Source organism: Strix uralensis, chromosome 15, assembly GCF_047716275.1.
Source record: "Strix uralensis isolate ZFMK-TIS-50842 chromosome 15, bStrUra1, whole genome shotgun sequence".
Lineage (NCBI taxonomy): Eukaryota > Metazoa > Chordata > Aves > Strigiformes > Strigidae > Strix > Strix uralensis.
In genome coordinates, this window is record NC_133986.1 from 11,183,323 (window position 1) to 11,196,237 (window position 12,915).

Genomic DNA, 12,915 nt, shown 5'->3' on the forward strand with positions numbered 1-12,915 from the left:
TCAGAAATGAGACCTATGGGAAAAGCAGATTGTCTCCATGTCAGGTTCCTCTTTCATTTCTTTTTAAAGCAACCCCATTTCCAAAATATTAACATCTTTGAACAGGCTGAACTTTTCTCCTGTTGTTCCAGGGGTGTATCTTTAGGACCCTGTGCTACAAACTTTGTGTTGCTGCAAAACTTCTATTTCTGATTCAGATCTAGGTTTGCCACTTGTATACCACAATTTCACAGTGGTACTCGACCTTCAAATACACCGTTTCCAAGAATGTGCTAGGAGTGTGTGCACCGATTGCATCCAGGAGCCAACTGAATGAGAAGATCTGTGCATGAACCGGAACACAGGCAGATGGCGGAAAGATGATTTAGAATTTCAGGAAAATCTTTTATTTTCCTAAGGAGAGGTGAATCAATGCTGCTCACTTGGCTTTAGCCATCTAAAAGTTACGGGTTTCATCTGAGTTGTCTTCTACACTCTGTAGTCAGTCAGCAGCCTACAAGGGTTTCCTCAGACAGGCCCATGTAAGTTCTAAAGAGCTGAAGTTAGGTGAAATGATTCCTACCCAGACCAACCGCTGCGAAGGTCAAACATCTCCTGTTGCATCTGGGAGCAGGGGTGCTCCTGCTGTGGGGACCCCAGGACCAAACCCGCCTCCTCTCTCCCTCGCTGATGATGCGCTTGTGTCCCCAGCTACAGAATCTCACACCCCCTCACCCAGCCAACCCTTTCAAGTGCAGACAGGTCATGATAAGGAAAGCACCAAGGCCCAGCAGCTAAATGCCGTGCAACACAAGGCTCGCTGCCCAATCTACCCATGTGCTCCACAAAAGAGCAGAATCACCCAGCGTTTCTCGGCTTCTTCTTTCATGGGCAACATCCTGAGCACGTTCGCCTAAGATTTTGATGTCCAACACATGATTTACAGACGTAATTGTTTGTTTGTACGGGGGTCAGGCTTGTATGTGTTCAAAGGAAGCTACATTCTGTAAATATTATGGCTCTGGTAGCAGTTGTTTCTGTGTCGGGAAGGCTAATAAAACCATCTGGCAGGCAGAGCTCAGCCTCCTCGAGCCATCGTCTGCGAGAACCTTCCCAGCCTCTATTTCTATCTCTTTTCTTGGGTCTGCCCTGCCTGTTTGCTCCATGGGCTTCCCCACCCGGTACACAGAATTGCTGTTTCCAAGAGCCATCAGCCCCTCGCTGTCTGTCTCTCCATCCTCTGTCCAACCTGGCTCAGGACTGATCACCAGCAGCACTTGTCTCTTTGCCTGTCCCCTCCTGCCTTCCTGGTTAAACCCCCTTGGCAGGGTGAAGGTCTGGCTGCTGACTGATGCTGCCAGCTCCATCAGCCAGACTGAGATGGGTTTTCTCTGTCAGACTGTGGCACAGGAGGAAATTAAGCCAGAAGGAGCTGAACATATTGTTTCTGTCCCTCACCACCATCTCCTCTGGTTTGGGGGCTTTTGAGGATCAAGGTAGTGAGTATCAGGCACCAACGTCCCAGCAGAGGGTAGAGGCAAGACGAGTTGGGACATCTCCACGCTGGGAAGCAGACAAGGCACAGATCGGGCCAAGAGCGTGGCCGTGTTAACCCTGAAGAACAGGAGAACAGATGAGGCAGGACTTTCTGGACCACAATATTTCAGCATTATAAACTAGTGGGCAGTGTGAGGCAACCGTCACAACGGTAATTTTGAGAACAAGCAAGGGCACCCCATGGAGCCAGCAAGGGAAGAAACTGCAGACAACGATAAGTTACATGAAAGACACTTTTATTAAAATAACTATTAAATATATATATAAATAACTATTAAAAATAAGTTTGAGGTGGGAACCAGCCCTGCCCCTGGGAGTCTCTTTGAGCGTGGCTGTGTCCTGGGGGATGCACGACTGTCCACTGCCGGGCAAAAGCTCTGCTCCCGTGGGTGCTGGCCCGGGATGCAGAGGCAGGGCTGCCCCTCTCTGCAGCCATACAGGATCAGGCAGCAATTCCCATCACAGGGGTCTCACCCACCTCTTGGGAATCTGCCCTATCTTCAAAGACCCTCTGAAGAGCCACTTTGACGGATCCCCTGAACCTGGACTTGCCGTAGTTCCCAACCAGGACGTAAATGACCGGATTGATGCTGCTGTTGACAGAGGCCAGCAACAGGCAGATCTCAAAGACAAAATTAATGTAGACGAAGAAGTTGAGGAAGATCTGGACACTGAGCGGGATGCCAAAGAGGAGGAAGAAGAAAACAGTGAGGAAGATAACAGCGTACAACCTCGCCTGGTTGTGTTGCCAGGGGCTATGCCTAAGCTTGATGAAGAGGATCACGTTGGAAAGAACCACAAAGGGAGTGAAAAAGCAAAAATTAAGAAAGCACGAGGTTCCAAGAACCATCCAGCAGTGTTCAGAGTGACCCAGGTCACACACAAAGTACACCAGCCCGGCAAGGACGAAGGCAAGGGCCCACAGCAGGCTGCACACGATGGCTGACAGGAGCTTCGGGCGGTGGCATCGGCACCAGAAGGGCCAGAGGACACCCACACACCTCTCCACACTGATGGCCGTGAGGAGATAGAGGCTGGTGCTGTACATGAGCAGAACCATGGAGTGAAATAGCGGCAGCACCCGCAAAAGCTCTGGCTGAAAGCAGCTGAGCATGGGCATATGATATATTACAAGGAAAACCGAGGTGCAGAGGAGAAAGCAGGAGTCAGCCACGGCCAGGTTCAGGAGGTAGGCGGTGAAGGGGTTCCTCCTGATGCGGAAACCGAGGAGCCAGAGGATGGCCCCATTCCCCACCAGCCCACACAGGCAGATGAGCAGCGTGATGCTACCGGTGACGATTTCAGGGATGTGTTCTGCAAAGCACCTGGTCCCATTGTGTCCATCTCCATAGACCATGCTCTCCGTAGGCGCCGGGGACACTGTGCGCCAGTCACGGATCGTGTTGTTGGGATGTCGATCCATCTTCCTCCTTTCTCACTCGTGCTCGCCTGGGGAAAGACAAGAGATGAAGGCAAAATTAGTGACTCTCCACTCCCCAGTATTGTGAATGTCCTCTGGTCATTCAGTCTTCCCCCCTCCTCCACGGGCTACAACATCTGCAACCCAGAGAAAATAAGAACTGGGAAGAAAAAAAAAGAAGAAGGGAAGGGAAGGGAAGGGAAGGGAAGGGAAGGGAAGGGAAGGGAAGGGAAGGGAAGGGAAGGGAAGGGAAGGGAAGGGAAGGGAAGGGAAGGGAAGGGAAGGGAAGGGAAGGGAAGGGAAGGGAAGGGAAGGGAAGGGAAGGGAAGGGAAGGGAAGGGAAGGGAAGGGAAGGGAAGGGAAGGGAAGGGAAGGGAAGGGAAGGGAAGGGAAGGGAAGGGAAGGGAAGGGAAGGGAAGGGAAGGGAAGGGAAGGGAAGGGAAGGGAAGGGAAAGGAAGGGAAGGGGGAAGGGGGAAGGGGGAAGGGGGAAGGGGGAAGGGGGAAGGGGGAAGGGGGAAGATATCCAGAGAAATAAGGGTAGGAGGAAAAAGTTTGGGCCCAGGGTGGCAGGAGACAAACAAAGAGCTGGAAGAGGGGTGGAGGGAGAAAGAAAAGACATGCAGAGCCATTTGCCCTTTAAGGACTGAAAAGGACTGAGGAGGTGACTGGAAAGAATGGAAAGATAAGGAAGAGCAGAGCAGAGTGCCCCAGCGACAGGAGTGGAGGTGAGCCCCAGACCCCTCTCACCAGGCGTAGGGGGTCCAGTGAGGGCAGAGTCCTTGCATACACAGCCTTGGTATCCCAGAGCTGCACACTCCAGTCTTCTCTGTCAGACTTGCATGTGCAAGTTTACAAAGCTGTCATGCCAAAATCATCCCAGATGAGAACTGACCACCAGGAACAAGGTAACTCCATGATGAAGTTCTTCCAACAGTCCCCGTGCAGGCTCTGGCACCCTGTCTCTTCCTCAGCTGGAGGCCAAATGGGCCCTGGGCCCGCGGTCCTGGGTTTCTGCTCAGAAGTGGGTGGCTGCAGGCACACAGATGCGCCAGAGCTTGGTCATCACTTCTGAGAGCAGAGGAAGCAGCTTGCCAAAGAGTCACCCTCACGGGATGGGCGTTGCAGGCTGCTCTGGTTGTTTCAAAAACTTCCTGTTTGCAAACGTGCTGTCATCTTGAGCACAAAATTATCATCTTTCTTCTCATCCGCTTCTTCTCTTCTGCGCCTGGTGGCAATGTTCCATCGGTGTGAACATCCACTCTTTGCCACAAAAGCGCACCAGCTCCACACCAACCCTGGGGAAACGATGCTCAGGCACAGCACCCGCTGACTGTCACTTGCAAGAGCTGAGCTGGAGACCTCCATCACCCCATGCCGTGAGGAGGTCAGGAGGGAAGTGGGGTGGCGTGACGCACCCACCCGCCACATCCCGGGGACAACGCAGGCCACTGGACCTGCCCTTTCTGACACTGGCAAGTGGGTGGCTGCTCTGTGCCCCAACCTCACGTCTCACTCTGCTGAGGTTGCAGGGGTGTGGCGTGAGTCCTTGGAGGGGATTTGTTCCTCACGAGTGATTTCTGCGGGGCAGGAGACTCCCCATGGCAGCAGCCTCATCCCTTTGCCCTGCTCCAAGCATCTTTTTTGGGGCCACGGAGATCTGTCTTGCTTCCATGTCTGCTGTACAGCAAATCTAAACAAATATCTCAGAAAAAAATCATTGGAGATTCCCAGAGCAAGGGGAAGCAAATCCCGTCCAGCCCAGGCTGCAGTCCTGCCTGCACCTCCAGCCCAGCTCCAGGCAGAGGGGCGGAGGGGATGCGGTGTGCTGGCGGGTACTCCTCTTCCTCACAGCTTTCACCAAACGGGAAGTGAAACACTCCTGACGTTAGTTAACAGCCCTGATTTGACATGAAACACAGGCTCCTCAAAATGCCTTAATAAATAACATTTATTTAAATGATAACGAAGCTGGACCAAAAGAGAGCTTTGATGCCGTGACCTGCCCCGTCCGGCCCCGACTCTGCAGCGTCTCCAAAGCCCCCAAGCTGATCCAACCACCGGCTGGTTTGAGAGCAGCTTCAGCTTCCCCAGGGTCATGGGCTCTGGCACCACCAGGGAAGGGGCTGCGCCGAGACACTTCTTTTTATATTTAAAGGAAGAGTTCAACAGAAAATCAGATTCAAGGAGGGAGTAACAGGACCCCTAAGCAGGACAGTGAGAGCCCAGCCAAGCGTAAGGCAGAGGCTGCTGTGGGGACGACTCTTCCTGACGTGGAGAAGTGCAGCCAGCAGCTATTTGGCTACGTTTCCCAATTGTTTGTAAATACTGTTAAATATTTGTTAAATATTAAATGATCTTTATGTGATAAGTAAACAACAAATAGTAAATAATAAATACTACTAATAGTAAATAGTAAATAATGAACTGTAGATGGGAAATAATGAACAGTAGATGGTAGATAATGAACTGTAGGTGGTAGATAATAAACAGTAAATAGTAAATTACTGAATAAATAATAAATTATAAGTAATAAATTATAAATAGCAATAAGCAACAACAAATATAAATAGCAAATAACAAATACATACAAATAATAGAGAAATTAAGCTATAAATAAGTAATAATAAATAATATTTGTTACAATTATTCATGTGATAAATAATGTTAAAGCTGCCCTTTGGGGAAGCTCCCTCCTGCCCAGCGGCCGCATGCCCAGCCGGGTGGGTGCTGGGCAGGGTGTGCATGAGGCCGGGGGACATGGTTCCTGGTGGCAGCTCCTGTCCCAGGGTCCGGACACACCCGAGGACAACCAGCGCAGTGACAACGATGATTATTGCACTGAGCAGTTGTTTGTTTATGTCACCTTGTGGCAGCCACTGAGGCATCAAAATCTGATTCTTCATCAGGATGGCAGTTACTAAGTCCCACTGATGTGGTGACAGCCGTGCTGGGGACAAGGGTGACAAGTTCCTTCATGTTGATGTCCCTAAAGGAACCTTTTGGCATCATTTTAAATGTTTACATTTCTTCTCTCTATGGTAAAAACAGGGAGAAAGGGACAATATTAAGAAACAAACTCATAGTCTTTAATTAAAACTGGAGTTTTGCGCACTCTGAAGTCACACAGCTCTCAGAAATAAGGAAATATGGAAAAGGCTTGATCAACTTCTCCCAGGAAGACTCTGATTTGCTTTTAGATCACTATGATCCCGGAAAAAAAAAAAAAACAACAAAAAAAGCAGAAGGCATTGGAGATGGTCTTTTCCCATCTCTGCCATACCCAGGGCCAGCTGGACAAAACACCAAACCACAGCAACATATGTGTGAACTGAACTTAATTAATCAGCATTCCTCTGCCTGCAGCTCACACTGTGCCGCTGGGGACGGCTCGAGCGGAGACGCTCATTTCCCAGAAGAAACATCTTCTTACAGCCCACTCAGCGGTCAGAGAGAACCCCTAAAATTATAAGAAACTAGAAGAAAATTATAGACAAGTCTAACAGGGTAGTAATGAAAAATATATAATCGATAACAAAGGGCAATCCTTCCACCCGGAATTGTTTAAACAGCTCAAGAAAAATTCAGGTATCTCAGTGATGAGCTTCCAAGTGTCCCAGTGAGTAATAACGCTGCCGAAGCTTGTAATAATTATCACTGCCATCTCCAGCTCTCACTGCCTTTGTCCCAAATGTCCTTCCAACCACAAATCCTTTGGGCCAACACACTATAAATTCCCCCTCAGCCCACTCCCAGCATCTGCTCTGGCCGTGGAGGAGTGGGCAGGGTGTAGCAGGATCCTCCGGGAAGCCCCTGCCCACGGGAGAAATGTGCTGGGCTGGCTGGGAACAGTCACCCGCTGCAGGACCGCGGGCGATACACCCCGCCAGCTCCGAACCAGCACTGCTGCGGGGCTTCTCCTTCAGCCCCTGCAAAAATTAACCCAAAGGTAGCTTTTTCATGCTAAAGTAATGTTAGGATTAGCCAAAAATGTCCTGCCCGGGCTGTGTTAAATGCAATGCAATTGCACTGCAGCTCCGTCCCTGTTGCTCCCAAAGCTTCTCTTCAGTCAGATTTCCATGGGGCAGAGGGAAAGCACGACCTGGTGCTTTCTTAATCCATCTTCAGTCAGCGTGAATCGGCACGGATCTGCAGAATGGTACCTCCTGGCTTCTGCGGCTGCAGGGTGTGCTTCACCGTCCATCCTCCTCCTCCTCCCGGGAAGGCAGAGCCTGCAGGCACCGGCGCTGTGCCCAGCTCTGGGTGAGACCCATCCATAGCCATCAACAGCACACAGCATCCCAACAGCTTTCACTTCCCAGATGGTTTTTTCTCACTGAAACTCATCCAAATATGGTTCTGCTTTTATTTTGGCTTTCCCCAGGGTACAAATCTTGCAGGGGTGACCGTGTGAACCCCCTGCCTTGAGGAGCCCCTGGTGCTGGGCAGCAATTTGTGGGAGCGTCTGGGGAGATGTGAGCTGTGCCGGCACTTGGGGGCTGAGAAAACCCTGGTGTGTGCTCCTGAAGAGATGTAGCACGAACCGATTTCAGCAAAAGGCTGACAACTTTTCTGTGGGACAGAGGGGTGATGCTGCCTGCTTAAAGTCTGTTTTCTTAAGATAAAAATAGACATCTGGAAAAAAACTCTATGTCAGCTGCAAAATCTTACCAATCAGTGTTAATGAGCCATCTCTGGCCCTGCAAGCATGGATGTCTGCACTTGTAGGAGAGAAGGTGCCTACTGATATGAGAGCGATAAGGAGGCTCCTGGATGACTCCTCCCCTGAGTTTTTTTACTAATAATACTTTGTAGTTCGCACGCATGGCACAGCCTTGATTGAAAAGAAATGGCACAGATCTTTAAGCATTTGCACAGGGAGAAAAAAAAAATCCAAGCCTACCAAGTCACGAGAGAAGGGAGCCGTTCCCTCAAGCTCAGAGGATGTAATGCTGGCAATTAAGAATTGGCTTGAATTGCACAAAATGAGAGGATTTGTTGTTTTGTGTAAAGGATTGTTCCCTGAGGCATAAGAGCGTGTTAAACACAGTCGCAGGTTATGATATTCAGATTTAATTTTGCTGTCTTTTGTAAACTTTGTAAAAGGCTAGCGGCAGTACGTGCCCTTCTGCACTAGGCTGTCTTCGTGGTGAGTTTATAACAAGGAGAATTCCCCTTTCCAAAAGAAGTGGCCATGAGGATCGTGCAGAGCCCAGTGACCTCTCGCTGGAGCTGCCCCGTCGTCTCCAGATGAATCATCCCTCCCACTGCCAGCAGTGACTGACCGTGCAGATAGTGGGGCTGATAGTGGGAGAAGTTAAATGAGTACAAGATAAAATCTGTTTCTTCTTTTCCCCATAACAAAAGAAAAACAAGACACACCACACCCCCCCCAAAAAAAAGAATCAAAAAGAGGGAAAGGGTGATGCACAGCAGTGCTGCTACGCAGGGCTCTCTTGCCTGAGACTTGGGGAGCTTTTGATTTTTTGAAGTTAATTTAGCAACATCCTGTCCTTTATTATTAAAAATATTCTACAGAGAATCCCAACGCACAAAAATTCAGCCTAACCAGGTATCAGGTAAGTGAAGAGGCTCAGCAAAAAAACTAGAGGCAGAAAAGAGATTCCTATCATGCCCAGACTAATGTCTCCGTCTGCTTCACTAAACCTCATCGGAAAAAAAAAAATATCTGTTTCTTCATGAACTCAGTGTCCTGATTTGAAAAAACAGAGACATTGTCAGCTGTCCTTCCCACATGCAGCAGGGAATTCCCAGTCTCCTGCCAGTTGCGATGTGTTTCTCTGTATTTCCCAGCTGAGCGGCTGGAGGGAGGTGGATGGAAGCACTGACGGGGGCCAGAGGTCAGCTCGGCTGCAGCCAGCCTGCCCAGGTAATTAGTGACCAGGGAACAGAGGGCTTCCTCTCCCCCACCATGAAGGACTCCAGTGTGACTCAGACTATTATATTTAGCCTTAAAAACAAAGCAAACAAACAGACAAAACCCCCAGAAAAGAACCTTGAAGTCAGCACACAATAATAATCTCTTTGGGAACAAACTTGTAACTTCTAAGAAATCAGCTCGTCGTGCACACAACAATTTGGTAAGACAGCTGGAGTGGTTCATTTCTGGATGCTTCAGATACTTGAAGAATGAGTGGGAGGTTTCATTCAGAAATCCTCTGGGCGCTGCTGATGCGCGGTGCTGCAGACACATGCGCGGATGTGCTGCTCCCAGGCTGTCCCCGTCCATCCCACCCCGAAGTCCAAAGTCCGGGAATGCCACAGAGAAGATGCTCTTTCCCTTCTGACTCTGCAAACTGGCAAGCAGCCCCATCGAGGGCTGACGCGGCCACCACGGTGGTTTTGCCTGACTTCAGGGAGCTGGGATGCGGCTGATGAATTTAGCTGGGGGATGCAGGAGAAGGGAGTGGGGAGGATCCTGCAGCTCCCACCAGCATCCCCAGGGCTCGTGGCTCAGCGACGAGCTCTGCCCATGAACTTGGTCTGGTTTCTCACACAAAACGCGGGTGATAGGGTCTGGTTTTGTAATACAGCCCCTGCTGAAGGAGGGGACTTTGATATGAAGTGTCTTGGATACAAAACCTTTGGAAACAACTCTGCCCTTACTGAAAGCCCTGAAACTGCAATTGTTACTGGGATAAATCCAGTGTCTTTGGGAATCAATTTTAAGTATTCGCAGTGTGTTTTAGAGCAGCCAAAGGCTACTGCAGCAAAGAACCAGGTAACCAGCCAGGTAGCTGGCAGGAAAGCCAAAAATGCCTCCCAGTTGCAAAGGCACCGTGGCATGGGAGGGGCAGGGTGCTCCTCGGGACAGTGCGTCCCTCCGGAGAAGCTCTGCTATTTTAATCACCACAACAAGGATGTTAATTGCACAAAATTTATTGGCTTTAACATTAAGCCCTTTGCAGGCTGTGGGGTGGCTGCAAGGAGTTTGGGGTTCCCTTAGACCTGCTTGGTGGGATGGTGGGGCCAGACCGGGCATGGGGGGCAAGTGCCTCCAAGGAGATGTTCTGCTCAGCCCTGAGCAGGAGCCGTGAGCCACGGGCGGGTATAACAACATCCAGGCTGAGCTCAGGAGCTGCAGCCCAAGGTGTGTGGGCTACCAAAGGCATGGGATCATGTAAAAACAACCACAAGCACTCCCAAGACTGAGGAGGAAGATGTGGTGAAGAGCTGGGAGGGGGAGCACAGCACCCCAAAACCTGGTCTCTCGTAGCTTTCATTGCATTACTAGGGGGTGTTAAGCAATAACTAATCTGGGCTATAAGTGCTAGTATGGTGGTAACCTGGCTGAAAACAACTGTTTTCTGTCCTTCAACTGGGCTGTCAAAGCCTGCAGCAGACTGACAAATGTTAGTTCTTGGCTCCAGTTTGAAGGTATGTGCCCTTGGGCCCAGGGGAGGTTTTGGCAATGATCCCCGTGCTCTTCCCAGAAGGGGAGTCGCTTCTGAGAAGCGCCCGGCCACCCCACCAGCACTGCCAGCACCGCCAGCACCACCGGCGTTGCCGGCACCACCAGCACCACCAGCACCACCAGCATTGTGCTCTGCTGCTGGAGGGGTGATGCCCCCCTGGGGGTGCTGAGGTCCTGGGAGCCCTGAGGCAGGCAGAGGAGAAATGAAGAATGGCAGAAACCTGCCAGGAGAGGGAAAGCAGTGAGCCAACGGGTCGTAATTCAGGGAGGGGTGTTTCTAATCAGGAGTAAAAGAGGAGCCATTCACAAAGTTCTGCTTGTGGTGCTTCTGGCAAAAGCCACTTCCTTTGTGGCAAAAAAAGAAAGCAAGATAAATAAAAACAAGGACGCAGAGCTCTGACGTAGCCGCAGTTACAAAACCATTCGCGACTCCCCCACTGCATCTGGGGGAGTGGGGTGTGCTGCCGAGGGGCTCACGGGGACAGGGCTCCAAGAGGAGCCAGCGGGATGAGAGAGGGGACCTCCTGGTGACCAGGGCACTTTCTTCTCCATGCAACTGTCCTGGGAGGATCCGCTTCAGGGGATGGATCCAAAAGGAGTGGAGATGCCAAGACACCGACACTGATCTGCCTGAGCCCAGCTGGAAAGACAGCCCTTGCCTGCTGCTTCACCAAAGTTAACAGTTAAGTGCGGTTTTCCTTCATCCCTACCCCACCTTCCTTTCCTCCAGCATCCACTGCCAGCAGCTCCATTCCTCCCACCTCTCCTGGTGACCGGCAGCAGTCTCCCCAGGTTCTCTCCTTGCTGCCCTGCACTTGCTTTCTGCATCTCCTGGTGCATGTCCCTCTCCCTTCCTTTCCATCTCCCTCTCCCACCCCAGAATGTCCACCACTGCCCTCCCCAGCACGTCCTGCTTGCCCTCCACTGGTGCCTTCCTGGTGCAGTGAGCTGGCGAGGAGCCACATGGCTCAGCCCCGGATTCTCCAAGCCACTAATTACCCATCCACTCTGACCGCAGCCGGGGACAACATCCCACCACCGGCCCAGCATCCATGGAGATGAACCACATGTCCCCACCTCCCACACCACCCACACCGACCACCGATGGAGAAGGCTTGTGCAGGATAGACGTCACCGACGTGGCCATAGACACTGTCACACTGCTCATCTGCCTCTGCGGGCTGGTGGGGAATGGGGCCGTCCTCTGGCTCCTCGGCTTCCGCATCCGCAGGAACTCCATCACTATTTACATCCTCAACCTGGCCATTGCCGACTTTACCTTCCTCCTCTTCATGGTCGCCTCAGCCCTCCTCTACATGATCGACAACTTCTCCTGCTCCCCCACTGTGTCCTTGACATACCTGAGGTTGCTTTTCCTGCTCTCACTGTTCTCCTACAACATGGGCTTGTACCTCCTGACGACCATCAGCATCGAGAGGTGCGTGTCCATCCTCTGCTCCAGCATCCACCGTCCCCAGCACTTGTCAGCCATGGTGTGTGCCTTGCTCTGGGCCCTCTCCATCGCTGTCATTGCTACAGTGACTTCTCTGTGCCTGTCGCAGGAGCACCAGCACTGCCAGATAGCTCTTATCTCCATGTACGGCCTCAACTTCCTTATTTTTGCTCCACCCATGGTGATTTCCAGCACAATTGTCTTCATTAAGGCCCAGTGTGGCTCCCAGCAGCACCAACCCAAGAGGCTCTACATCGTTATCTTCCTCTCCGTCCTCTTCTTCCTCCTCTTTGCTCTTCCCCTCAGCATCTGGAATTTCCTGCAGCAGTTTGGCTACAGTGTTTTGTCCTCCCAGGTTGTTTTCCTGCTCGCCTGCATCAACAGCAGCACCAACCCCTTCATCTACTTCTTGGTGGGGAGCTGCTGGAGGCACTGCTCCTTGGTGTCCCCCCAGGTTGCCTTCCGGAGGGTCTTTGAGGAGCCAGAAGACAACACAACATGCAGCAACGATACTACGATGGACACGCTGGCCCCAGCCTGTTGAAACCTTTCCACTGCTCTGCTTAAGGCCCCCGGGACAGTGGCTGAGGGTTTCCTTGAGTAACCAGATTAATAAATGTCTGCAGTATTTCCCCTGACGTCACCCTCTCGTGGTGTAATTCTGTCCCCTGCAGGAGAGGAGAGCAGGGACATCGCGGAGGTGGATGTGGGGAGGGATGCTCCGCGGAGAGCGTGTTGGAGCACGACTTTCCTCCTCCCTGCCGGCCCACCCCACGTCTTAGGGCACTGGTCCCCTCCGTGCTCCCCAAAATCCCCTGCTTTTTGGGATGAGCGTTGCCTTTGGGATACTCTGACTCATCTACAGAGTGGGAGTAAAACCCATTCAGTGTCTTAAATCCCTCTCCCCATCCTGCACAGCCTCTCTGAGCTCTGCTCCCCTGCAATGGCAGTGGGGGGGGACCACTGCACCCCACCAGGCTCTGCCAAGGCCCCGCCGCCCTCCCCTACTGCTGGTACCCGGTTCCTGTATCTCACTGCTGCCTGATATCAATAAACAGCATCGTGCACCCTGA

The 12,915-nt window shown here is 51.5% G+C and overlaps 2 protein-coding genes across 2 annotated transcripts; one reads left to right on the forward strand and one right to left on the reverse strand.

The window, feature by feature from the left end:
- Positions 1-1,755: 1,755 nt before the first annotated feature.
- LOC141950032 (mas-related G-protein coupled receptor member H-like) lies at positions 1,756-4,136 on the reverse strand. Its single transcript, XM_074884377.1, has 2 exons — positions 3,705-4,136; positions 1,756-2,985 (listed from the first exon to the last, which is right to left on the reverse strand). Exon 2 carries the CDS (start codon positions 2,957-2,959, stop codon positions 1,979-1,981), a length of 981 nt encoding a protein of 326 aa, XP_074740478.1. The 5' UTR covers positions 2,960-2,985; positions 3,705-4,136; the 3' UTR covers positions 1,756-1,978.
- A 6,072-nt stretch (positions 4,137-10,208) lies between these two features.
- On the forward strand, positions 10,209-12,915 carry LOC141950105 (mas-related G-protein coupled receptor member H-like). Its single transcript, XM_074884505.1, has 2 exons — positions 10,209-11,071; positions 11,408-12,915. The coding sequence occupies exon 2, from the start codon at positions 11,442-11,444 to the stop codon at positions 12,384-12,386; it is 945 nt and encodes a 314-aa protein (XP_074740606.1). The 5' UTR covers positions 10,209-11,071; positions 11,408-11,441; the 3' UTR covers positions 12,387-12,915.